The sequence below is a fragment of the Pimephales promelas genome, chromosome 17, assembly GCF_988280905.1.
Source record: "Pimephales promelas chromosome 17, fPimPro1.hap1.1, whole genome shotgun sequence".
NCBI classification, from domain to species: Eukaryota; Metazoa; Chordata; class Actinopteri; order Cypriniformes; family Leuciscidae; genus Pimephales; species Pimephales promelas.
Window position 1 is genome coordinate 27,446,286 of NC_142785.1, and position 27,820 is coordinate 27,474,105.

Here is a 27,820-nt window from a genome sequence, read left to right on the forward strand (position 1 = left end):
CCTGGAAATAAACAAGGTTGTAGGATCTTTAAAAAGTAAAACTAAGACAAATTTATTGTGTCATTCAATTAATAAGGAATTAAAGTTCTATAATCAAATAATTAAATGTATGTCACTGACTGAACATGTGAACTCGATATATATTTTTAAAAAGATACTATTTTTGCTTCCATCGAGGCAGAAGATGTTTTTAAGAATATTTTAAGTGTAAAAATAAAAGGCAAACATCCTTAATTTGTCATGCAGTATTTTTATGAAGAAATCAATATCATGTTTGGTGGCCTTTATCTCCGACTTCGAATTTGAAGCACATTTCGCTCTTGGTTAACCTCTGTTTATTATCTCTGACTTCACTTTCCAACGACCAAGAATGAATCGTTCTTTTGACTTGATTCCTTTCATTGAATCATCTGAGCCGATTCACACAACCATTACTGTAGGCATCGAACTGAACAGTCCTAGTGGTGCTTCAAACAAACTGTTCGAAAGAATCGATTCTCGCGCTACTAATACGTCATCACAATGGCCCGGAATTTCCTCTTCGCCAGATCTGGCGCATGCGCACATCGAAAAAGAATGCGGACTTCGCAGCTCTCCCAAAATTAAACTGTTTGATGGCCATAATTCGATAAATCATGTCGAAAGCAACATCTCAGCCCGGTTCTTCGGGTGCCGCTGCCAACCTAGGACCTTCATCGTCCTCCTCCTGCTCCTCACCCTCGGCAGGTGGCACGACGTCCCCCGCTAACGTGCTGCACGCACAGCCCGAGAAACCCCAGCACTACACGTACGTAACGAAACACCTTTACACCCACCTGATTACACATGCAAATCACATATTTCATGCACCACTAATTTTACACGCCTCTCATGCGCATCTGTGGGCTCTGGTGATGAGCTGGATCAAGAGTTGTGTTCTGTGGAGGCCTAGTAGTGTGGTATTATGCATGCATACATTGTATCAGGATGATGTTTTGAAGGATACACTTCAGCATCCTGGCAAGAGGTCTGGTGATTTGTAAACACGATAAAGGCAAGCTATATAATGCTTAGTCTGATATGTTATGGATAGTGAAATTGTGGTTTAAATTACATCCAATATTTTGATCCCTGCTTCATTTTACCGATGATGAAGCACCACAGAAGTAACTTAACTTAGGTTCCCATATTTTATGACCAATGAATTTGCCTGATTATGTCGTACACTTGCTAGTAATTTACTACTGCAAAATGACCAATGAAGTGAACACAAACAAAACATTTATATTCACTACACTTTTCAGACATTTTAAAATGTTTTTTATTTATTTATTTATTTATTTACATCAGGGCTTTAACTATCATTGACATGGACAGTATTCAAGCATAACCAGATAGATACTATTGAAATCACTATAGCGTTTTTTATGATATTGCGCCATGTTATTAAAATAAGTCTTGGACTTTTCCAGTTGTTCATAACTGATTACTGGGTAAGGTTTTTAAATTGAGGAGATATTGCACCTAAGCATACATTCACTGCCCGGTCAATAAAAAAGTAACTGTTTGGATTTAAATAGGCAAATCCTTAAGAGAGTCAGTGATTGGATCATTATTGCAGTGATCATTATGTTTTTAGCATGTTATATGTTTGGCAACAGTTCCTCTAACCCTAATTGGCGGAGTGTGTAGCCTTTCATTTCTTAAACAACCATGAAAGACACATTTTGATTTATCAGGCTCAAATTGTGAAAGAATGGTTGAAGAATCATTTTCACACATGAATTGGCACCTCTGAGTCCAGACCTTTGGATGTGCTCTAGTGCTCGACTCTTGCGTTGTCAAGATCGTAACCTAAAATATATGCACTTCCTGGTGGAAATAACATCACAACATGTGTGCTCCCTCCCAAGCATTCTTTCACAAAGCTACACACTCCATTGATAAGTTAAGAACTGTTGCCAAACATATAACATGCTAGAAACACACTAATCACTGCAATAATGATCCTGTCAGGAAGACAGGATTTAAATCCTTTGTTTGTGTCTGGGTAGTGTGTGTGTATATACTGTATATATCACAATTACATGCTTGAAAAAAATGTTTTGTCAGTTCAAGGTTGTAGCTACACCCCTTTAATCCGTCCTTGCGCTTTATCTTCCTTCATTTTTCATAGTATATTTCTTTCCCCTCTTTCTCTGTGTAAGGTATCTGAAGGAGTTTAGGACGGAACAGTGTCCCCTATTCGTACAGCACAAGTGCACTCAGCACCGGCCCTTCACCTGCTTCCACTGGCATTTCCTGAACCAGAGACGGCGGAGGCCGATTCGCAGACGAGATGGGACTTTTAATTACAGCCCTGATGTGTATTGCGTTAAATACGATGAGGGCGCAGGAAATTGTCCTGATGGAGATGAGTAAGAACCAGCAGATACTCTGTTTTTTAAGCCACAGTGTCTGAATTTATGTTGATATCTGTCTTTAATTTACTCATTTATTTCCAGGTGTCCGTTTTTGCACCGAACAGCCGGAGACACAGAGAGGCGGTATCACCTCCGGTACTATAAGACTGGCTCCTGTATCCACGAGACCGATGGGAAGGGCCACTGCAGTAAGAACGGCCCTCACTGTGCCTTTGCTCACGGCTCCCATGACCTGCGTAGCCCTGTCTATGACATCAGGTATAGGGACCAGGGAGTTGACTTTTAAGGGAATAGTTCATCTGAATATGAAAATTGTCAACATTTATTAATTGTATTGTTCCGAAACCTATATTCGTTTTCTTTTGTGACAAACAAACAAAAATAGTTATTTTTAATTTAAGGCATTCATTGCATACATTGTATCCACATTTATTATTTTGATTCAGTAAAAAGATTTTTTCATATTTTTGTGCATGGTTTACATTTTTTTGCTTTGCTCTATGATATTTAATTGGCTATAAATCCAAAATCGCTACTTAAAAAAATGGGGTTAGTAAGATTGTTTATAATTTTGAAACAACCTGTCAAGGCTGCATTTATTTGATCAAAAATACAGTAAAAATATAAATATTATTGTGAAATATTATTACAAGCTAAAGTCATTTTAATTTTTAATTTTTAAAAATTTAATTTTAATGTTATTTATTCCTTTGAGGACAAATAAACATCTCAGAGTCATAACTCCAGTCTTCAGTGTCACATGATCCTTCGGATATGGTGCTCAAGAAAAATTTATTTTTATTTTGAAAATATTTGTGCTGCTTAATATTGTGGAAACTGTGATGCTTTTTTTTCAGGATTTTTTTTTATTCTTTGTTTAATTAGAAAGTGCAAAAGCATTCGTTTGACATAGAAATCTTTAATATTTAATGCATCCTTGTTGAATAAAATTATAATTGTTTTGTTTTTTTTAATCGTACTGAACCCAAACTTTTGAACGGTAGTGTTCATTGTGGATATTTGTCTTAGTTTGACGTTTATATTTTTAATTTCTTGTTCAGAGAGGTTCAGGTATTAGAAGCCCAAGCTGCAACTGGATTGGTTGAGGGAACATCTGGAGAAGGGCAGTCAGGAGTCGTGGCCAGCACTGCACTCATAGAAAAGACCCTGAGTGAAGATCCTCGCTGGCAAGGTGAAATCAGCCTCTATACATGCATGCATACACACACTCGACTTGAATATGAACTAAAATGGCACTTTACATTTGTTTCATTCTTCATGTCGTTCTTTGCCCATTTCTCTTCATGCAGACAACAGTTTTGTGCTCTCGCACTACAAGACTGAGCTTTGCAAGAAACCTCCTCGGCTGTGCCGTCAGGGCTATGCATGTCCCTACTATCACAACAGCAAAGACCGCAGACGGAGCCCTCATAAGCACAAATACAGGTCTGAACAACAAGAAAACCTAAAGAGATAGTTCACCTCACAAAAAACTGGCAGTAATTACTCACGGTCATGTTATTGCAAACAAGTACACCATTATTGTTTCTGTGGACACAAACTAAGAGTCTTTATCTAGATCATTTCCATACAACAACAGTTCAGGGTGCTGAAAAAGGGACAAAAATGCTGTATATATTCTATATTTCTATAGTTCTAAAGTGATGGCTTTTTGTGAAGAAAAGACCTCTTTATGACAAACTGCCAAAATAAAGGTTTGGTTTAACTTTAAGAAACTTTGACAGAAATATGTTACTATTATAAAATCAAATGATTAAATTAAGTAAATTATGATTAATTATTATTATTCAAAGCAATGTCAGTCAACCAAGATTTTTTTTTTCAATTCATGTTTTAAGTTACACAGTATACACGTTATGTTTACTGCACCTTATTTGACAGATTTAAAATAGTTTTTTAAAAATAGATTTATAAATCGAATTTGAAAATTATTTATAAAGTTTCATTTTATTAGACACCATTTTTGATTATAAATTAATTTAGTGTATTGGTTTGCATTTTTTAAATTCCCGAATCATTTAAATTCAGTCATGAAATTAATTAATACTAATATTAATATAATTGTATATATATATATATATATATATATATATATAAACAGTTTTGGTTTTTTAGCCAAGTGCATCCTGGATTTTCTGTTTTAGTTTTTGGGTGAATTATTAGATTCCCAAACTTTCTTCCTAAAATATTTACTTGGGTTGGGATAACTTTTAATTTAATATTTATGTCATTTAAAAATGTTCACGGTTGTCTGATGTTAGTTCACTGTTACATGACATGTAACAAACTATTGATTTCATTTTTAAATTATTCTGAACTATTAGTTTAAAAAGTATTGACAAATCAGATATGTGTGCAATCCCATTTGAATCATCTTAATTTCCTGCTCTGTAGGATGGTGGCAGACATCCTCCATGCTAATAATGTTTGTTTGTTCTTGAAGAGCCCTGCCGTGTCCCTCGGTGAAGCACAGTGACGAGTGGGGAGACCCCAGCAAGTGTGAGAGCGGAGAAAGCTGCCAGTACTGTCACACGCGGACAGAACAGCAGTTCCACCCGGAGGTATTTCACACTCAATCTAATGGAGCTGAACTCTGTTTAACTTCAACATTTACCGCAAGAACAAGGACATCTATCAACCTGATCTAATAAAACGGTGCCTATTTGATTATGCTGTGCTTGTGATGCTCGTTAAGGTTGCTATTTTGTCTGGCCCTTTGGCTTAAGTGGCTCTTTTTTAGGTTATTGTTTAGTTGTGTTACAATAGCTCTATATCTTTTCTAATTCATAAGACACGATTTTAGACCCTGGAGAACGACAAAACAGGCAGAAAAAAGTAAGAAAGAGTTCTACACGTGACATGACGGAAAAATATATTCTGTGGCCACGAATTAAGAATTTATCCCCATAGCTTACTAAAACGAGGGAACAAATTAATAAATCATGGCCACATCTTACTAAAATAAACGAGAAAACTAATTTTTATTCGTGGTCACAATATATTTTTTTGTCCATATGTTATTTGTGGGGCTCAATTATAATTATTATAAAACTGATATTTAAAATACTGGATATTTAAAAATATTTGTAATCACAATTTCTACCCGATTAAATATTTTAGAGCTTGGCACATACAAAATGATTATTCTGTATAAAAGTGGCGTTTTAAACCGTTGTTAAGGGGGTAAATTAAATATAAAGAATATTTTAGTATTTTTAAGTATTTAAATGCTTGTTTTATCTTATTTTAAGTTATCTTGAAGCCTCTTTGTATGCTTGCCTTGTTGAGAACCATTATACTCTATTGTAGAGAAGAAACCAAACCACCCAAAACACCCTAGCAACCGCATAGCAACACCCCAATATTTTTTGGTGTTTTTAAAAAAGCAAGCACCACTAGCATTTTCATATTTTCCTAATAATTAATGTTTTCTTCCACAGATCTACAAATCCACCAAATGCAATGACATTCAGCAGAGTGGCAACTGTCCCAGAGGGCCGTTCTGTGCTTTTGCTCATTTAGAAAGTAAGATTACATTTTGGAAAGTTATGTGATGACACTATACATGATGGTGTGAAATGTTTCATTTAATTGTATATCGTGATCGTGTCGTTTCCGGTTTGCTTCTTAGAAGTAAGTGTAAGTGATGAGCAGCTGGCCGCACAATGCAGTTCACCTCTTGCAACTTCCTGCCCCAATACCTTTGAAGATTTCTGCCAGAGTGGCCAGAGTGCCACCTCAGAGGAAGGGCTGCTGGGAAGGGTTCTGTTTGAGGAGTCCTCCAGTCTTGATGCCTGTCTAGGAGGAGAGGGGGGTTATGGGAAAGCCCCTGGGTTTGAGAGGGAAGACCAGGTAAAGTAATAACACTTTTCTTTATTTGAAGGCCTCAGTTTGAAGGCATTGGCTTTCTTGGCATAAACACTGTCATGGAAAATGTAAGAATTTAAAAATGATGTTTTCCAGGCCAGGATAAGTCATAAAATGGGTTATCCCAAACTATGCTCTGCTCTATATTTAATTGGCTATAAATCCAAAATCGCTACTGTTAAAAAAATGTGGTTAGTAAGATTGTTTATAATTTTGAAACAACTCGCCAAGGCTGCATTTATTTGATCAAAAATTCAGTAAAAACTGTAACATTGTGAAATATTCTTACAATTTAAGACATGTTTTCTATTTTAAAACATAATTTATTCCTGTGATTGTAAAGCTGAATTTTCTGCATCATTACTCCAGTCTTCAGTGTCACATGGTCCTTCAGAACTATATATCCATAAATGGAAAAACACTTTTTTTTATTTTTTTTATTTGAACAATTTTCATATCTTTCATACAGGCCAAATTTAGAAGTTTTTCAATGGAACATCGCAGCAGAGACATTTCCTCCATGCAAAACAAACAGGTATTCGTCACACTGATTCAAAACAGACAAACATGAATGAAAACTACAAATAGGCCTAGCACCTTTTGTATTATTCCATGTGTTGTTTTCAGGATTTGTTGGTGTTTCTGCCTGTCGGCAGTCCTCTCAGTATGTCCTCGAGTATACCTTCCAGCCTGGCAGCCACCCCACCCAGCCCTGCACCCCCCGGCCTCTCTTCAGGCATGAACGCCAACGCTCTTCCTTTCTACCCTACAAGTGACACAGTGGAGTCTGTAGTGGGTAAGTGATTGGTCAGGGAGATAGTACACCCTAAAATTAAATTAAATTATGTTACTAAATTTACAAGGTACACTATGTAACTTTTACCCCTTTTTAGCATTTATAAAAACCCAAAACCATGAATTTTGCAGGAGAAAATTGATTTGGTTGCGCTTCAGCTCTGCATGACTGTGCTGAGGAATATAGTTATGTCTCATGACTAAAAAAAAGAGGGAGAGAGATTATCCCACTGCTCACAAAACATTCACTACTAGACTTAAAGGAGTAGTTCACTTTTAAAAAAGTTCTGCTGATAATTTACTCACCAAGATATCCATGTCATTCTTTCTTCGGTCGAAAAGAAATTAAGGTTTTTGATGAAAACATTCCAGGGTTTTTCTCTATATAATGGACTTCGCTGGGTAACAAACGGTTCATGGTCCAAAAGACAGTTTCAGTGCAAACTGCAAACATTTCAAAGGGCTTTAAACGATTCCAGACGATGAATAAGGGTCAAAATAAACAAATCTTTTTTCTTGTCATTTGGTTTATTCAACAAACGAAATGAATGAAATGACTTGGGAAAAGATTTGTTCATTTTGATGAACGAGTTCGAACAGGAGAGTCACGAACGTGCATCACAGAACAGAGCAAGGTGACCTTTTGAGATTATAAAACGTAAACTTTGTTGTTGTTGTTTTTTTTTAAACAAGCGATCGTTTCGCTTGATAAGACCCTTATTCATCGTCTGGAATCGTTTAAAGCCCTTTGAACACTTTGCAGTTTGCACTGAAACTCTCTTTTGGACCTTGAACCATTTGGTGTCCAGTAAAGTGCATTGCATGGAGAGAAATCCTGGAATGTTTTCATCAAAAACCTTAATTTCTTTTCAAATGAAAAAAGAAAGACATGGACATCTTGGATGACATGGGGTGAGTAAATTATCAGCAAAAGTTTTTTTTTTAAAGTTAACTACTCCTTTAAGAGATATAACCATTTTAGATGGAAAGGATCTCAATCTGATTAGCTGAAGATGTTTCAGTAGCTTTACCCATTAATAGACACAGTACTTCCTTGGAAATAAATTACAATACAGCTCAACAACAAGTGTAATGAAATAACCCTTCACATTAGGTAATGTTTTACAATGAACTCTGTTAGAGAGCTACATATGACGATTTATCTGTTCAATAAAATATATTACTCATCTGTTGAGTACTAAAAACATTTCAAATCTCTTTGTTCTCAGTTCTCACCATCTTTGAAAAGCCAAGCCAATGTTGATTCTTGTTTTATTACGAGCTCTGGCACATCCAGCATTTTTGCCAGCAGACCCTGCTCTGTTTGCCGTTAAAAATGGGCGATTCCTCAGAAGTTGTAGATTTAGTTGCTCCATGTCAAACTTTCTCGCTCTTTGTGACACACAATACATACGAAATTAAATATATTTTAATATAAATTAGCATTTAAATATACCTTGAGCTTTACTATTGAGTAGAATGAATTTTGAATATTCTGTATGTTTAAAACAACACATATTTCTCCTCTTCACTAGAATCTGCCCTGGATGATCTGGACCTGAATGACTTTGGAGTCTCAGCTCTTGAGAAAAGTCTGGAGAGTTCGGCTCTACCCAGCATGGGCCTCATGTTAGGTTGGTGACAAAAAAAGATGATAGGATAGCGTTGCTGCTGTAAACTGTTGTCATAACCTCAGAAATTCAGCTTTAACATCCATATTCAATTGTGTTATTGTTTTCCCACAGGAGGCAGTCAGTTACAGAGTTCAGCACCTGTCAACATCCCTGGCTCCCTAAGTAGCCCTTCATCTTTCAGATCACCCTCACCTTCTCCACCAATTAGAGCTCACCATTCACCATTCCTCTCAACGCAGTTGCCACAGCCCAACCAATCAGAGAGCAGCTTTTTGGGGACCTCCCATGGTTCTTTAGGTTTGTGTTATTTTTATGGCAGCTGACTGGGTTAATGATGTGTTAAAGGGATAGTTCACCCAAAAAAATGAAAATTAGCCCATGATTTACTCACACTGAAGCCATCCTAGGTGTATATAACATTCTTCTTTCAGACGAATACAAACGGAGTTATATTAAAAGTTGTCCTGGCTCTTCCAAGGGAGTGAATGGGCATCATTTATTTTTAAGTCCATTCAAGTGCATCTATCCATCATAATATTATAGCTATTATATATTTTTCTTACACGAAATGCATGGGTTCGCTTCAGAAGGACTTTTTTTAACCCCTCTGATCTGTTTGGGACACTTTTATGATGGATTGATGCACCAAAAAATGGTGCCCATTCACTTCCTATCAGATAGCAGATCCTTCCTACCAGCGACTGTCAGACTGTACAACGAACATTGCTGACTTTGGACGTTTTTTATTTTATTTTTTTATTTATTTATTTTTTATATTTATATTTATGTCTACATCACATGTCCCATAATGTGTTATCTATCTTATCTATCTCTATCCTGTCTCTACTGTTGCAAACCGTAATTTCCCCATTGTGGGACAAATAAAGGTTTTTCTTATCTTATCTTATCTTCCTTGGAAGAGCCAGGACATTTTTAAATATAACTTCGATTGTATTTGTCTGAAAGAAGAATGTCACATACATCTAGGATGGCTTCAGTGTGAGTAAATCATGGGCTAATTTTCATTTCTGGGTGAACTATCCCTTTAAACAGTGTTATTCATCTTAAACTCTTTGCAAGGCTCACGCTTGATAATGAGTTTAGACCTCTTGTGAAATAACTAGGTCACTATTTTAATTAAATTGAAATATCAGTTGTCTTTTAAAACAAAGCAGTTTTGTTTTGTTGTAATAAACTGGATAGACAATGCAGTGGATCCCGTCTAACATGATTTTGTTTTGTTTTTGTAGGTTTAAATGGCATGAACAGCAGTATTTGGGAACATTTTCCGACAGGCCAAAGCTCGCCAGGTACCCCCCCTGCCCTGCTCTCCACGGGGAGCATGTTTGCCGAGGCATCACGTCTCAAACAGGAAGTGGAGGATGCACACAGGGTGCTGAAACACTGGGACCACAGCTGGAGACAGATGGCTCAGGTCAGACTCCATCTGTGTGTGTGGCCGGGTAAACCCTAAATTTGGGGGACAAAATTGGTCCCTATGGGGAAAACAGCTTATAAATCATACTAAGTCATGTTTTTTGAAAACGCTGAAGGTTGTCTGTGAAGTGTATAGGTTTAGGGGTAGGGTTAAGGGTTAGTGTAAGGGATAGAATATACAGTTTGTACAATATATAAACCATTATATCTATGGAAAAGTCCCCATAATACATGAAAAAACAACGTGTGTTCGAAAGGGAGACCATATTATGGACCATATTTCACATTTATATAGCGTTACCCCACCGACCTCATTTTACACTCTTTCTCTGACTCTAAAAAATACTCAGGATGATGTTGGTACTGTAGCTTTAAGACATCCACATGGATGTGATGATTTTCTATCCTGTTTGCATATATAAATTACCAATATTTACAGTCTGTTGTTCATCATGAGACCAAGTTTCAGAATACAAATAAAAGCTGGGCTGTAATATGTAAAAGCACTCTTGATTGTGATGACTGATTTCTGAACAAGCTTTTCTGTGAACTGTCACAGTCATTGGCCGTCTTAAAAGCAGACGCAGAGGAAGCTCGTCACGTGGTGGGGCAGCTGGGAATGGAGGCGGAGCGAGCGCGGCAGGCTGAAGTGGAGGCGCAGCAGCAAGCAGCTGTCCTGGAGGAGGCGCTAGAGAGCTTACGGCATGCAGAAAACCCACATCTACAGCTTCACCAGCTACAGTTACTGCACAGACTTCCACTCAGCTCCATCTGCAGCCTGCATGCACAGATCTGCTCCTGCTTACGCACCGTAGAACAGGTCATTCACACGCCTGACAACTGACATGCAAATAATCCAAAAATCAATTGAAGGAAAATGCATTAAGAAATTAAAGCGTTCATGTATTAAAAGTAGCATTATATTTTAAAATTGTAACACTTTACAATAAGGCCTTATTTGTTAATGCATAAACTAACAGTGAGAAATTAATAATTTGTTGCATTTATATAGCGCTTTTTCTGGGACCCCAATGGCTTCACATATGGAAGGGGGATTCTCCTTCCATAACTACCACCAATATATTTTTACAGCATTCATTAACTTAATATTAGTTAATAAAAATCTTAGTTCATGTTAGTTCACAGTGCAGTTAACTAATATTAAACATACATTTTTTGATCTTAAAAATGCTGAGATTAAGATTAATAAATGCTGTAGAAGTATTGTTCATTGTTAGTTAATAAATTAAACCTTATTGTAAAGTTTTTAAGTGTTAAGTGTTAAACCTATATTATTTAAAATACTAATATAAATAAATTAATTATAAAATAAAATTACATTATTTCAAATAAATTGTGCTAGTTTTTTGCAGTCAGTTTTAATTATGAGGGTTATTTAGCTTTTTTCTTTTTTCTGAACGACAAATATTACCATCAAGTTAACTTGCAATTGTGCTTTATATTTTAAATACAATATTTTTGTGATTAATAAAAGGGGGGACATGTTTCATTGCCATAAAACTAATGTGAAAATGTAATTTTTTCTTTTTATTTTTCTGTTATGATTCTGATAATGTGACCTGGAGATTTCTTCAAGGTTCACCTTATAATCTGACTAATAAAGTAGAGCTATATTAGATTAATAATAATGCATTTTGTACTGTATTTTAATCTGTCTTCTCTCTGTGCCTCGTTCCTTCTTTCAGGCTGTGTTCAGGAAGCAGAGATCGTATTGTCTATCTTGCGATGAGATGGGATCGGTGACGTTACCATGCCAACATGGCCTTCACTGCGAACGATGTGCATCCTCGACAGAATGCCCGCTGTGTACCGAACACCAGTAGAGCATGAATATCCTACAGTCATAAACTCTTGACGTAATTCTAATGCTATAATCCAGACACTAAAACGTAAACCCTGACCCCTCACAGGATCTCATTTGGATATTGCCGAAGTTCTCGGTTTAAAGCGGGGGTTAAATGTATCCCACAAAGCCCAAATCTAAAAGAAATGAAACCACCTCAGCCTTATCTTGGCTAAAAGCTGAGACTTTATTGAGAAAAATGATGCATATTGACCATATCAAGAAGACATGCCATGCCATATTCTTTACACTAGCATGCAATCAGTTCTAAACCTCCGTGGGACCATTTTCTTCCTCAAAAGGTAAAAAATATGACATACATGATCAGTTTGTGATATTTTCATGTTTATTGTGGGGACAAAACATCACATTTATAATAATATGACTATGTCTCATTGTATTAATAATTGAGTTAGTGCATACATGAAACGAATTGAGAGAAACCATTTAAGGGACTATCATACCAAATTCTAATATTCCCTATATGCTCTATGTAGAAGCATAACACATACAACGCGTATATAGTAAGACAATCCTTTTTTTTTCTTCTTTTTTACATCTTTAAGTTGAAATGTCCTTCCAAAACATTCTGAAATGTTTAATGTTTACAGAAGAAATGCAGTTTGTGTAACTTCAGTGCAGCTTAAACGACTTTTACCAGACGGGAAGATTTCATAATTAATACAGATTAGCATAGTAGGTAGCTATATAGGAAATTTACAATTACTTTTGTAGGATTTTTTTAAAGGAGAAATTCCAGGGGACTGCTATTTACAGCAAAATGAAAAAAAAAAGGGTTTGCAGCTTTTCATTCTCAGGTTTTTTTTTTTTTTTTTAGTTTTTTTTTTATCATGGCAAACTGGAGGGCAAAAAGCAAGGCGGCGAACACTTTTTATGTAATTCCTAGAATGTGCATATTTTATTTAATGCATTGATTGAATTAATAAGTTTACTTAACCAACAGCACGCTCCCAACTGCAGCTTTCTGTGAACACGTGGAGAACATAAATCATGTGCACTGACAAGAGCAGTCAAGCTACAGCTGTCAAAAGAGGGCTTGACTTTCGATTTATTTGGGCGATTTTAGTTGAATTCAGTTTGAAGGCACAGTTATATGGGATGCTCTACAGATGACGTCCTTTGAAACAGAACTTCACTGTGAATTCAGTAATCATATGCTCAAGTTTTGTCCACATACAGCGTCTCAGTCCGATTTTGTAAAAGACAATAAATGTATATTTTTGGATGAAAATGTTTATTTTTTGAATATCATAATTACACATCATTACATTCATTAAAAAAAGTTGGGCATTAAATAATGTTTTTTATATAAAAATAATAGATAGAAAAGTGAAAAAAAAAGGTCTTGATTCATGTTTGTCCTCTCAGGCTTCTTGAGACTTCTTTTCTCTCTGCCTGCGTAGCTTAACGAAGGCCTGAGCTTCTTTTTCACCCTTCCTGGCTTCAAGTAACCTCAAAGTATTTTCACCTACAAAAACAGACATGGCACAAGAGCATATTGAATCGCTACATGATACATATAACATGCTTAAAAGGGGAAAAAAAAAGTGCATTTTGTCATCATTTGTCAATCTCCCCTATGTCATTCCAACATCATTTAATTTGAAACGGTGAGGTGACGTACTGTTGGGTTTGGGGTGCATCAAAGGTAGGCGTATCTGTGCGGGCTCTGGATTTTGGGGTCCGCCTCCGACTCCTGGCACTGCCTTAAGAGACAGAAACGCCTCTCCTTCGAAGTCATCGCTCCTCAAAGTGTCATGGTCCAGCACTGTCACCAGCAGACATGCTCCTGGAGACTGGCACTTCTCTAATGTAACACGACTGTTGCCCCCAGAGGACAGAAGCCACATTACAACCATAAAACAGCAATAGCATTTATATTTGGATCTGGTTCTTGCATAGATATCCACATTAAAGGCTAAATATCTCGTCCACGCTGCTGGCCAATGGAGGTCGACGTCTACACCTGGCGGCCATCTTGTCACAGGCAGCTCGCTCACTCGTAACATTGTGTTTTAATGGTGCATGTACTTTTTAAATAACCACAACTTGCTCAATTTTCTACCGATTTTCAAACGGTTTGGTTTGTTATAAACGTCAGAGATGTAGTTATGTTTAAACCAAACCGTTTGTAAATCCATCAAGATTTCAACGAGATAAGAGTATTTGTGTTCGTGCTGACCACTCATCTTACATCTGCTTGCCTGTGACAAGATGGCCGCCGGTGATGATGATAGAGACTCCGCCGTAAGACATCTAGCCTTTATTGTGGATATCTACGGGTTCTCAGCTCTGGCCCTTGAGGTCCACTTTCCTGCAGAATTTGGCTTCAACCCTGATAGAACTCACTCGCCTGTAACTTTCTAGTAATGCTACCTTGACTAGCTTGTTCAGGGTTGGAGAAAAGCTCTGCAGGAAAGTGGACCTCGACTGGCAGAGTCAAGAACCCCTGCTTTAAAGACACCCACAACTCTTAAATTTAGCTGTTTTTATTTGTCATCCTCTACTAATGTTAGGATGTGCAATAAACTAATGATCTAAATGATGTAGATTGAACTAATGAGTGAACACAGGTTACTAAAAAGGCTATTATAAAGAGCCTGAGTGGCCATTTTCAACTAAAAAAAGGTAAACCTTTTATGCGTTTTGGCCATTCATTTATACAACTATGATATTTTGGGGCCAGAAAACAGGTTTCAAAATTCCAGTGTTTAAAAATGATACTGTTAAGGCCCTTGCGCATGGAGTCCGAAATTTCCGTATGCGTTCTTTCGAATTCGTGATTCAATGGCTCTGAATTGTCAAAACACCATTCAAACTCCATTCAAACTGCTTGCTATGGATGCGAAAAACGTCGATTTTTTTTTATAACGGACGAAAGTTTTGGAGGCAGTGTGCAAGCGTAATTGACATAATGCGAGGTCGTATTTATTTTTTAACGTGCGGAAATTTCGGACGCGAATTTCGGACTCAGTGTGCAATGGCCTTTACTGTCTCCGTCTAAACTACAAAAACGTGAATTTGTGAAAACGGTGATGCCATGCGTATTATACGTTCAGTCTATAAGCGTGTAGTTTATCTTTACAAAGTAACATCGCTAACTACTGTGGCATACGTAGAACAGCGCTTTTTGTTGTTTTCATGAATCCATGTGAACGGGAATCATTTTGACAAACTTATTGTCTATGCAAAAAAAAAAAAAAAAAACGGGGAATTTTTTTTTCTCCATTTTTAGTACATTCTTGTTTTGGAAACACCCTAAATTTGGGGCTTTTACTGAAAGAGAGCTTAAAAGTGAAAGTGTGCGTGGCATAGTTATCAGCATCTCCCTCGCTGCATAATGCGTGTACAGCTCCAATTAACTTGAGACAATTATTCCATTACAAATTAACCTCTCAATGAGTAACATTGGCTGTCAACAAAACATTATATATATTTTTTCAAATGAATTTGAATCCGCTACATCTAGCCAATGAGAAAAGAGGGAGTTTTGTATGAAGGGTGTTTGTTGCCATGCGAGTGAGTGCTTCGTTTACATACAATTCAAAGGACTCCTCAAACAACGGGTTGAGATCACAGTTCTTGATTTTGGTGGATCGTGACTCTACTTCAGGGAACAAGTGTCTTGGTTCTAGAGACAGCTGAACAAAAGGGTCACTGGAACCTGTAATGAACAAAACAATCCAGTTTTAAAAGATCAACAGGGATCAGAGGCACAAAATTAGTTCTGAGAAAATCAGCAGCATCATTTATGTGCCGATACCACTTCTGAAATGTATCTAAAGTGATGAGGTTCAGATATTTTTAAAGGGATAGTTCACCCAATCATTTATTGTCCCAAATCTGTATGAATTTATTTCTCCTGCTGAACACAAACGATATTTTTAAGAATGTGGGTAACCAAACAGTTTATGGGCTCTCCATTGACTTGACAATGACTATAGTCAATGGGGCCCATCAACTGTTTGGTTACAGACATTCTTCAAAATATCTTCCTTTGAGTTCCACAGAAGACCTAAAAGCTCATGATTCATCAGATTTCCACATTCTTTTAGATTAGCAAGCATAATATGAAAGGAGAGCATTTGTCTTCTCACCATTTGAGTCGAGAGGAATTAGATTGACAGCGTTGAGAACCTCTACATGAAGTTTCTCCTCTGAGCGTTTGTATGAGGTGATGAGAGTGACGGCTCCGTATTTCTCTCCATTAAACACTTTCTGTAAGAAATGTAAACAAATCCATGTCAGGAACACTTTGCTGGATCTTCTGGGTAAGTTCATACTCTGATCTCACCTGTTCCCACACATTCCTCTCGAAGAACTTCTCTATGAGTTGATTCGAGCTTAAAGAGTTTTGCGTCAGATTTACCCGCAACGCCTGAGGAAAAATATCATGGATACACAATCGTTCAAAAGCTTGCTGTTGGTATTTTTATTGAAATAAGTCTTTTATGCTTAGCATGGCTGCATTTATTTGATCAAAAATGGTAAAATCAGTCATATTGTGAAATATAATAAGTAATTTAAAAATAAGTGTTTTCTATTTGAATATATTTTAAAATGTAATTAAGTCCTGTGATGCAAATCTGAATTTTCCGCATCATAATCTCGCATGATCCTTCAGAAATCATTCTAATATGTTGATTTGGAGCTTTTTTTTTATTACCAATGTTAAAAACCGTTGTTCTGCATAATATTTGAATGAAAAATGGTCATTCTTTGATGAATAGTAAGTAAAAAAACAGCATTTATTTGAAATAGAAATCTTTTGTGACATTATAAATCTATTTACTGTTACTTTTGATCAAAGTAATGCATTTTTGCTGAAGCAGTGGTATACATATTGAAACAAAAAGATATAAAAACAAGAGCATAAAACAATAACACTGACCTTATATTCCTCAGTATGTAGTGTTTCATTAGGTAGTCCGTTACCTTCAGCATAAAAACACTGTTCTAAACACTGACAAAACAAACACATAAAACTAGATTTTTGCATTTCTGAAGAAAATATGAGGAGTGATTTATCTATGCAAAACTTGACCGTGCTAAGAGGTTACTGAGGTGCTTTTACTGTATTAATATGTGGTTCTGGGTAGAAAATTGTAATTCTGACAGTTTAGAAACAAACCACACACTTTGAAGCAGCATCCGTGCGGGTAATATTTAGTGTTAGACTGAAAGGCTGAACTAACCTGCAGTGTGTAGAGTAATCTCTGAAAGTAAACCAGGTTACTGTCCTCTAGCTGAGACATCTGATGGAGAATCTTAACTGAGTTCATCCACAATGGAGTAAGAAGACTGAAAGAGACAATAAAAACATATCAAGAAGGCTAAAATATACAGATACAGTCACGCTGAAGAAAAAAAAAGTTAAGATACCTGTTAAAATTCTCCTGAACCAAATTCTCATTCATATACTTCAGCTCTTTTTCCAGATATTTCATTAAAGGAACCACAGCCTGAAAACAGAAATTTAAATACTCAGTGGTTTAGAAAAAAGTTATTTTAAATCTCTAGCTGATAAAACTCAAAAACGAATGCCTTACTTCCTCTGTATCTCTGGAGGGAAGCCTTTGACGCGAAGCCATGTTGCGAACATGTGTCTCAATGTCTGTCTTTAACTAAAAAGAGTGACAACAAACATGATAAAAATGTGTTCTGGTTGTTTTGTGAAAGCATCACTGAGCACTCTCTTATTCTTATAGAAAAACTGGCATGTTAATCTTACCGATGGGAATGTTTTAGCTAATGTTGTGGCAAGGTTCACTCAAAGTTATGAACAAACACTCTTCCAGTAACATTGATAATACATTTGTTCGAAGTTATCTGGTCTTTAATAATGTTTTCAAAAAGATCATACATCATTATAACACTTGTTTCTCTGTTCAACAATTGCCATGATGTTACAAAAAAAAAGTCTGCAAGCTATAAGAACATTTCAGTTTAGGCTGATTTTTATGATTGTTCCCATCATACTTGGACAACAGTACTATAGACAGTATTGGGGAAGTTTACTTTTAAAAGTAATGTTACAATATTGCATTACTCCCTAAACGTAACTAAGTAGCTATTTTTTTATGGAAAGTAATGGGCTATGTTACTTTTGCATGACTTTTTCTCTCTTATTTTATAACAAAACAGTTTTATTTTGTTCTATTTTCACACCAAAAGTGAAATAAAAAGCCTCAGGCAGAAGGAAATGTAAATTCACGCCTGTACAGTAGAGGGCGCAACTCAAACTAATTCTCAGCTGTGCAGCCATTCTGGAATAGGACGCAGGAGAAGAAAGTCCAACACTTACTTTAGCAAAAAAAAAAAAAAAAGTCCTTTTAGTTTATTAGTATGGTTGAATTGGATCCTCAAAAGGTAAGCAGCAAAGACATTGGTCTATAAAGTGAGATTAATTTAACATATTTAATTATTGCAGGTTTGTGTAATATTTTAGTTTGCATTTCAGTGTTTTTATTCATTTTGAGGAATACTAAATCGGTTTTTGTGCAAGTGAGATGAGTAACTGCCTGCTCACATTTAGACTACAATAACCATCATGTTTACACACAACACCTCTGCCCTTACTTACAATTTCTCTCATCATGGGGATCTGTCAGTCAATAAATGGGAAACGAAGTAACTTCTGTTACTTATTTGAAAATGTAACTAATATATTTAGTTGTGAATTCAAAATGAATGCGTTACTTTACCAGTAGTTACTTAAAAAAGTAATCTGAATACGTAACTCGCGTTACTAACACTCGACACTGAGAGTAGATACCAGTTTTGGAGACAGATTGTTCTCTCAATAGTAAAATGTATATAAAATGAAATGACAAATGAAGTAGTCTCCCATCTGATGCCATTGATAATGCAATCGTAGTTATGATACCTTCTTCCCGAGCGTGTCGACTGCAGAACGGATCTCTCGGTTTAGTAGGGATTGTGTGTGTTGCAGCTGTGATGGAAGTGTATTCTGGAACTGAGTTTCACCGATCACGTTTTGAGTGCGTTCCCGGAGCCCTGTCCAGTTTAGCCGCTGTGGCAGACGAGTTAGAACGGTGTGCAGATGCTCTAGATCGTTCACGACCACGCACAGCTAAACCATGAGGAAATACAATTACAAATGCACGTAATTATAAAAATCAAGCTAAAACGCCAAACAAAGTTAAAGAACATGCATCACAAAAATAAAATTATTATATAAACCAGACAGAATATGCTTCATGTCAGCTGACAACTAGATGTCCATGCACATCTAAAAGAATGACATCTATATCAATATTCATATATGTTTTCCAAACATAATCATGAGCTGTGGATGTATACTTTTTATTTTATATGAGTTTCTTTTAAGCAGGCTATAAACCAACCATTGTATTACCCATTATTTTAATCAAAAGTAAAGGTAATCCAGATATCAAAATATTTGAATGCAAATTACTAATAAAAAAAGGGTACATTCAAAGAAGTAAATATCAACCCTGACACAAAAATTCAGTACTGGATTAACAATAAAAACAAAGAAGTCTTTATTTCGAATGGGGGTGAAACATAGGGCTCTGAAAGGGACTCAAGCTTTCTAACCACTATCCATAGACCGAAACATTTTAGAATATGATTTTGAGCGGCAAGTTCAGTGAATATGCATGAGTGACATCACCAATTTCTTCATCTCACCATTTTTATAGCACTGTCTCGATCCGAGTTCACCGAGAGCTCCTTCACTCGAGCCTTCAGCATCTGACAGTACGTCGATGAAATCTTACACACATCCTGTAACACACAATGTACACAAATTAAGAGAGAGCTATTTGATCACTGTAAAATGCACATCCACTGTATCCCACAGTTTTAGTGTGCATGTGTGTACCTCTGTGAGTTTGACCATAAGCATGAAGGCCTCCTCCGGGTCAGGCCAGCTCAACTGTTCCCAGAGCTGAGCAACAGGATGCAAACATGCAGCAATGTCCACTGCAGAGGAGCTGTGCTTGATGGGAACTGCTCCAGTCTGCAGTGGCTGCAACTATAAGAGACACACAGAGAGACCAATTTATGTCCAATTTATTGTCCAATTTATTTCGGCATAAACATTTTTGCTTAAAGGGATAATTTTTGGTATGTTTGAGCTTACCTCAAGGGCATCCAAGATGTAGGTGTCTTTGTTTGAACAGTAGTTTCAATTTTGATATTTTTACATTATATCAGTCATATAATGGAGGTCTATGGTCACCACCTCAAAGAGCATGCACAGAGAAGTCCAAATTAAACACGATTTAATGACACATTGATGGCCAAAGACACGAAACGAGTGCTTTGTGTGTGAAAACAAACAGTATTTATATCGTTTTTACCTCTTGTAACCACAGCCACATCCAAGTGATAAGTGGGCGCAGGCGCTTTGTGGCTGTGGTAACAAGAAGTAAAAACGATATAAATACTGTTCGTTTTCTCACACAAACCGCTCGTTTCGTGTCTTAGGACATCAATGTGTACTTACATTTACGAGTCAATACGTTTAATGGACTTCTCTGTGCATGCTCTTGCTCTTTGAGGTGGTGACCATAGACCTGCATTAAATGACTGACAGACAAGAACAGTTTGACCAAAAAAAACCCCAAATTGAAACTACCGCGGAAACAAAGACACCTACATCTTGGATGCCCTTGAGGTAAGCTAAAACATACCAAAAAATCATTTCAAAGTGAGCCATCCTTTTAATGTGAATTAATAAGAACAATGATAAATCAGTTTTTACCTGATCCACTTGCACAGCCTTTTCCACCCTCGCCATTGTGGTGCTAAAGGCTTTGTTTAACCAATATGGGAGAGCATCTCTAAAGTCCTCATGGAAATTTGTGAGCTGCAGTAACTTCCCTCTATAAGACAAATCAAATACGTCATGTTTGTGATATACCCCAGCCATTTTTAGGACTTTAACTAACGTGGTAAGGGTCTCTCAAGGCTATGAACAAAATGCATTCTGATTAAATAATAACACTGGCAAACATCTGACCTTTTTTGTAAGAAGGCTTTGTCTTTGTGGATGGCTTGCAAAGTGAGATACACAGGAAACAGGCTGTTTGCCAGCGGCTGATCCATTTGATTCTCCAACTGAGAGAGTGTAGCTCGCAACTCATCAGCCAGCTGTTCACACACACACACACACACACACACACCAGTTAAGGGACAACCAATAATCGACTGACCATAAAAAGTCTAATCAGAGACGAAATGCAGAGTAGTTTTTTATGTATATTTCTTGATTCTCACCAGAGAGTCCAGTTTTTGGTAAACCACAGTGAAAACATCCAACTGCACAGCACTGGAAACAGAGTATTTTATTATAAAGAGAGTCATAAAGACTACTTGTCAGTGATGTGATGTAAAGGAATGGCTATCAAATTAACTGACCATTGTTTAAATGGCACAAAAATAGCCAAAAAATATCAAATATCAAATTATAGCAAATATCCAACGAGCCGCAGATATAATCAGCACCGACATCCTGAAGAAAGTCAATGGTTGGGAGATAATGAGCTGACTAAATTACAACAGAACACGACCTTATAAATTATAGTATATATGCATTAGTATATATACAGTTTATTATTCTTACCTGACAAACACCTTATTCCAGACATCTTTACTGAGTCGAACGTCTTCTTGCACTTCTCCAATCAACCGAGAGAGGGCGCTGACGTTCTCTAACAGATCCTGTCAAAGAGCAATTATCATGAACCTAAACTCACACAAAATGATTGGAATAGTAGCCTATATTTTCTATATACATCTAGAATGAATGTCAATAATCTGCATGGTTTCTCACCTTGGTCATGGGCTGATGTAAACCTTTCTTGATGTTAAACCACTCTACGGTGCCATTCTGGGAGAAAAGGAACATGCTTTTAGGTGATGAAGACTTTTAGCCATTCAAATATTTAGTTGAAATGTGTTTAATTTTTAATAATTGAATTGAGTCATACATATAAAGTCCCACAACTGGCCCGTTTGTTGTCATGTACAATAGAAAACATTATTTTGGACTGGTGTGCAAAAAGTATTTTATTGCGGTGTAACATGTAATATCTATATAAAATAAACTCACAACAACAGCATCTGTGACCTCAACGTGCAAGTCAAATTGAGCAGGATTGAGCTTCTGAAATGCTCGGGTCTTACAAATCTGGACAAGAACTCTATGTAAACATAAAACATAAATGTACTTTATGGGAGTTCTGCATAAAAACGATTCTGCATAGAAACGATTGACACACTGTGTGTGTTACCTGAGCAGTGTATGCAGCCGTGGTGTTGTTTTAGGGGTTGGAGGATAGATGTCCCTGTATTTGGACACTAAGCAGAGCCCATACTGCAGAAAGCCATGCAGAGAGTCACCTAGCTCCTGTTTCTGTTAGCAAACAAACAAAACAATAAACTTGGTAAAGGTTATCTTGATTATCAAAATTAGCTGGCTAAAAAAAGGCAAAATACACTGGAAAAACTAAAAATGGTAACCTAAAAATGGTAAATGTACTGGTTTTATTCAAGACAAAAAAATGTATGCCCACTCAGTTTGGCATGTTCATTGCAGTATCACAAAACAATTAACAAAATATGAAATAATTTTTAATAATTTTTTCTATATATATATATATATATATATGTATAATGTTGTACATATTACACACATATATACAGCATATGTGTATACCTGTCTGGGGTTGGTGAGGTTTTTAAAGTCTCATTTATTTGATCAAAAATACCAAAAAAAAAAAAAAAAAAATTGGAACTTTTTTTTTTATTGTTTTCTATATTAATATAATTTCAAATTATTAGCAAAGCTGAATTTTCAGCATCATAACTTCAGCCTTCAGTGTCACATGCTGTTTCATAAATCATTCAAATATGCTGATTTGTAGCTCAAGAATCATGAATGTGTTAATTGTCACTTTTGATCAATTTAATGCATTTTTTGCTAAATGAAAGTATTGTCTTTAAAAAAAATTATATAAATGGTAGTCTATGTATTTATGTATATGCAGTATATATATATATATATATATATATATATATATATATACATAAAAACTGCAGAAATGCACCAACAAGTTTGCCATGAAACATTTTTGCAACTTTCTTGACAGCAAAGACAGCTCGACTTTACCACAACATGACTCTTGGATTTGATGACAAGATATCAGTTGAAAACACTGATGATTTATGTGATAAACTGTGAACACATCATGTGACACTGTTGCAACATCCCTGCTAAGGATGCAATGTAGCAAGTACTTTCTAATTCAGTATCAACACCCACTCTGAAATCTGTATGTGTCAACTTTCATATCACATAGCCTAAAAAACTACATAAGAATCACCAACCTGCTGGTGGGGGAGTTCCTGTTGGCACCAGTGATACTCTATACTGGTTAGCTGCTGGAAAAGCACGGTTGAGTCCACCTCCAGGTTTTGGTAAAGTTTGCTGTATGCTACCCACTTCCTGTTTAACCCCACAAACAACCCACACAAATGTAAAACAGATTTAAATCAGTCAGCATGTACTCCATTCATTACATTTAAACTGCTCAATAACACTGTGGAGTTCAGATATGTTAAGAGTGATATATGACATGTTCTTACGCCAAGTCTTGGAGGAAAGGTGAAATGTCATTCTGGTTGGCATAGTACTCGAGCAGGGCCGTCCCCTCCCCACACAACTCTCCCTTCCACGGGTTACTGTCCTGAGGGGTGAGAGTAGAGTAGGAATGAAAGAGAGAGAGAGATGCAGAAAATATTGTGAAAAGAATAGCTGAGTTCAAACTTTACAGTATATAAGCAGTATAGTGCAGCAGGAAGTGTTGTTGAACTTACACAAACAGTGACCGTTTTAGAAAGATATTTCATAATTTAGAGAAGCTTTCATAAATTCTCTCTTAAAGGTTTACAGTACCTGTTGTTTAGAGATATGAGCTTGAACAAATTGTTGCAGGATGCCACAGTAGTTCACATAAGGACTCCGTCCAGCACTCAGGTTCTCATCTCTCTGCCAATCATAATTCCGATTCAACAATCAAGTCCATAAACTATATATGAAGTGTACAAGTTGCAAAGTTCATCTCTGGTTTAGCTTTATTTTTGGTCTATTTCAAAGGAGTCAAGAAAGAACAGTCTAGAAATAGTCTTTCTTACGCTTTAATCTAATTATCTCTTACAACTTTGTTAGTCATTTACTTATTCAGTTATTTCAGTATTTATATACTATTATAGTTTTTTCACATTTTAAATTAATATTTGCATTTATTTTTATATTTTCAGCATTAATTTTAATTTTAGTTTATAGTTTGTTATATGCTTTTGTCATTTTTATTATTATTTTTTAAATATTAATTTTTAGATTTAATTTATTTTTATTTTAGTTTTAGTACTTATTTATTTCCAGTTAGTCATTTTAGTGCTTCAACTTAAATTTATTTAAGTTATTTTAGTCATTTTCATCTCTTATTTATATTATATTTTAGTTTTATGTCAATTGACAATGTTTATTAACAGTTTTGGTTTTATTTTAGTTAATGATAATAACCGTGTCATATAATCATGCATGAATATTTAGGTTCAGTTCTCAAACATTACAGGCCACAATGCTGTGGTCATTCCCACAGTTGCACTTCACTTTTAACAAAAAAACAAAAAAACATTCATTAAAATGACACTTCTTAAAAAAATACTTGCAACACAGTGGAAAATCCTTTTTTTGTAATCTTTACCACTTAACCAAACAAAAATCACCATTTTAAAGCAGCTGTATAAGAAATGTATTTCAAATAATCATAAAATGTCCCTGATATGTCGCTAGACATTAAGAAATCATGTTAATTTCAAATGCTTATATGACTGACAACAGTAGTCCAGCCAGGATATTGTCATTTAAAAAGTGAAGTTGCAGCCCTCAACTAGTGTTGATGTTGTCATGTTGTGTTTTGGTCTGATGCTCCACCCTCCACCTATCTACCAATCACAAAGTCAGTAGTGTTGCGGCATCCGGGTTGCCAGCTCTGCTCTAGTTACCACAGCTACAGCTGCAAACGGGTCAGATAAAAAAAAAAACTTTTGGATCCTGCAGGCTATCTGGCAACCTCAAGTCAGGGGGCAGTGGGAGGGGATACACCACTCTATGGTAATTTGAAAGTGATTGCAGTACCAGTTTTGGCCACAATCTTACATAGGGCTCCTTTAAGTACTGAACAACATGATGATGACCAGCTGATTCACATAGTAGAAAAAGCACTTCACCTCTTTATGAATGAATTTCAGCTGAAGATGACACTGTCCTCTGTCTGGGTATGTCTCTGTTCGGGGCTCCAGGTTATACCATGTGTCCTCTGTGCAATGCAGGTCCTGCCCACAACACACATACATACAGTAAAACACATGCCATGCAACAGAGATATGAGAGATTGAGATTTCTGTACTTAATATCATATTATAATATTTATTTAAATATTGCATTAACAATATTTGTGTCTAACGTAGGACAGGGCTTGATACCGTTCTGATATGTTGAAAATCATAATAATGCAGTCATTAACCAGTGATGCAGATTACCTTCAGTTTTAGAACAATATACCCCAAAAAATCATCCTGGCCTTTCTCTTTTTTTGCATCTTTTAGCATCCTGTGAAGATACAGATGAACACTCAGCATTACATCAAATGCCTTACTTTTAAGTTAAATTTTATTTTTAAATATTTATCTTAAATTTGCAAAAGCTCATTTTAAAGCCCTTAAATGTTTCAAACCTTTTAAGTCCATGGATGTTTGTGCGAAACTCATCAAACTTTTGCACTAGTGACACCTCCTCATCTTTGTCCCTTTAAAACAAACATTTCTGAGGTATTTAGAATGAAAATATACTAAAAACATGCCGTTATACAGTACAATCCAATCAGTATTTAAAATCTCTTCACTCACCACATTTCAATATGGAAATTGGCATTTGAGATGTCTTCAAACTCTCTGTAAAAGAGGAGCAAGCGTTGAGACAAAAATTATCCATAAACAGGCAGTCAAATACTTTCTATAAACACTCTCAGAAAAAAGGTACAAAAGCTGTCACTGGGGCTGTACCTTTTAAACTTTTGTCCATTTCAGGTGCTAATATGTACATTTTAGGTGTTAATATGTACATTTAGGTGCTAATATGTACATTTTAAGGGTTAATATGTACATTTTAGGTGCTACCGTGCTAATGTACATTTTAAGTGTTAATATGTACATTTTAGGTGCCGATATGTACATTTTAGGTGCTAATATGTCCATTTCAGGAGTACATTTTAGGTCCTAATACAGTATGTCATTTTAGGTGGTAATTTGTACATTTTAGGTGTTAATATGTATATTTTAGGTGCTAATATGTCCATTTCATGAGCTAATATGTCCATTTTAGGTGTTAATATGTACATTTTAGGTGCTAATATGTACCACTAAGGTACCAATATGCAGCCTTTGGGTACAAAAGTGTACCTTTTGAAAAGGTACAGCCCCAGTGACAGCTTTAGGACCTTTCTTTCTGAGAGTGAAGGTTTTGCGTACTCACAGTTTGAAGGTCTCATCCCAGATGGGGTTGAGAGTCTGTTTCTTTATAGTTGTCTGCAACACCTGTCCCTTAGCTGAATCCCGCACTACTGCTTTCTGAGGTTTATTGGATGATCCACCTCCATGAGAATCCTTGTCTTCATATAGGATCGACAGCAGGCAGTACGGATCACTGAATCCTGTTAGCAAAAAATACAGAGAATTAAGGTCAGACACATCTAAGAGGTTGTCTGGATATTAGTTATTTTAAAAATGTCTGAAAATCCAATCAAGTTTTTGTGTTTATTATACTATACTGCAAAATTTAACAACCCTCGTTTAATAAAATGCAGATCATACCACTAATGTCCTTCCCCAGAATTCCCTTAGCTTGTTTCACGGTCACCACAAGGCAGTAGATTGGTACCTATATGGAGAAATTCATATAATAAAAAAAACAACAAGCTAAAATAGCATCACTGGCACTGTATGCGGTAGAGGCAAGCTTTTCTTGCGATCTTGTTGCATGTCAAGTTTGCAGATGAGAACACATAATACTTTCCTGGGGTCTTGATCAGTAATGACTAGCTGACTGTACATCACACCTTATAGATTACTCATCTGTGACAACAGAAGACTTTTTTTGGACATTATTCTTACCAACGAGCTCTGGACTTTTTCACTCAAGGTTTTATGCTCTGCCTCTGTCATGGAGAATGCCTGTCAGAGAATGAATATTTAAAGCACAATTATTAAAAAAATGCTAAATGCAATACTTTAACAACTACAAAAAATCCAGTTGTACCTCTCTGATATAGTCTTGAAACTGCTTGGCACTGTATCGCTCTTTTGTGTGTGGTCTTCCTAAACTATGATTGATTGTGTACAGAAGTTCCTTATACAGCGGTTTGAGCTGCAGGGACAATAATAGTCATTATTTCACAACGCTCACAGGAAAATACTTGAAGTTATCTGAATCATTACCTCCTTCTCTTTATGTCTCTTTTCACTCTCCTCTGGGTTCTCTGAGTCTTTGAAATCCTTGGAGAAATAGCAAATATAATAATTGGTTTACAATAATGTCCTATTCATTGCTGATTACATGTAATCTTGATTACGTAATCAGATTCCACAAATTAAGTACTTGTAATTAATTTATATCATGTTTTTAAAAACTTGTAATCAGATTACAGTTAGTTTTTGTTATTCTC

The 27,820-nt window shown here is 36.1% G+C and overlaps 2 protein-coding genes across 3 annotated transcripts in view; one reads left to right on the plus strand and one right to left on the minus strand.

Annotated features, from left to right (window-relative positions):
- Positions 1-13,272, plus strand: unk (unk zinc finger). The gene is made up of 15 exons (XM_039665268.2): positions 1-787; positions 2,187-2,396; positions 2,484-2,660; positions 3,464-3,594; positions 3,713-3,848; positions 4,867-4,984; positions 5,864-5,948; positions 6,055-6,275; positions 6,760-6,825; positions 6,918-7,086; positions 8,621-8,719; positions 8,831-9,016; positions 9,970-10,154; positions 10,716-10,976; positions 11,863-13,272. The coding sequence occupies exons 1-15, from the start codon at positions 636-638 to the stop codon at positions 11,998-12,000; spliced, it is 2,334 nt and encodes a 777-aa protein (XP_039521202.1). The 5' UTR covers positions 1-635; the 3' UTR covers positions 12,001-13,272.
- unc13d (unc-13 homolog D (C. elegans)) overlaps positions 13,259-27,820 on the minus strand; it is a 17,178-nt gene continuing 2,616 nt past the window's right edge. Inside the window, exons 4-34 of one of the 2 annotated variants that reach the window (XM_039665266.2) lie at positions 27,594-27,650; positions 27,415-27,522; positions 27,270-27,329; positions 26,970-27,036; positions 26,632-26,809; positions 26,007-26,051; positions 25,835-25,906; positions 25,641-25,710; positions 25,329-25,433; positions 23,989-24,081; positions 23,679-23,779; positions 23,421-23,538; positions 22,325-22,446; positions 22,144-22,234; positions 21,865-21,921; positions 21,655-21,752; positions 21,309-21,360; positions 21,052-21,182; positions 20,794-20,914; positions 19,909-20,061; positions 19,716-19,811; positions 18,928-19,134; positions 17,591-17,665; positions 17,424-17,503; positions 17,237-17,342; positions 16,933-17,004; positions 16,336-16,419; positions 16,139-16,259; positions 15,582-15,705; positions 13,666-13,862; positions 13,259-13,509 (exon numbers count right to left, since the gene is read on the minus strand). In XM_039665266.2, the coding sequence (XP_039521200.1) occupies positions 13,406-13,509; positions 13,666-13,862; positions 15,582-15,705; positions 16,139-16,259; positions 16,336-16,419; positions 16,933-17,004; positions 17,237-17,342; positions 17,424-17,503; positions 17,591-17,665; positions 18,928-19,134; positions 19,716-19,811; positions 19,909-20,061; positions 20,794-20,914; positions 21,052-21,182; positions 21,309-21,360; positions 21,655-21,752; positions 21,865-21,921; positions 22,144-22,234; positions 22,325-22,446; positions 23,421-23,538; positions 23,679-23,779; positions 23,989-24,081; positions 25,329-25,433; positions 25,641-25,710; positions 25,835-25,906; positions 26,007-26,051; positions 26,632-26,809; positions 26,970-27,036; positions 27,270-27,329; positions 27,415-27,522; positions 27,594-27,650 (3,165 nt within the window). In that variant the 3' untranslated portion in view covers positions 13,259-13,405. Of the gene's footprint in view, positions 13,510-13,665; positions 13,863-15,581; positions 15,706-16,138; positions 16,260-16,335; positions 16,420-16,932; positions 17,005-17,236; positions 17,343-17,423; positions 17,504-17,590; positions 17,666-18,927; positions 19,135-19,715; positions 19,812-19,908; positions 20,062-20,793; positions 20,915-21,051; positions 21,183-21,308; positions 21,361-21,654; positions 21,753-21,864; positions 21,922-22,143; positions 22,235-22,324; positions 22,447-23,420; positions 23,539-23,678; positions 23,780-23,988; positions 24,082-25,328; positions 25,434-25,640; positions 25,711-25,834; positions 25,907-26,006; positions 26,052-26,631; positions 26,810-26,969; positions 27,037-27,269; positions 27,330-27,414; positions 27,523-27,593; positions 27,651-27,820 lie in introns of those variants that run through there. The other variant, XR_016147124.1, reaches the window with a different exon arrangement.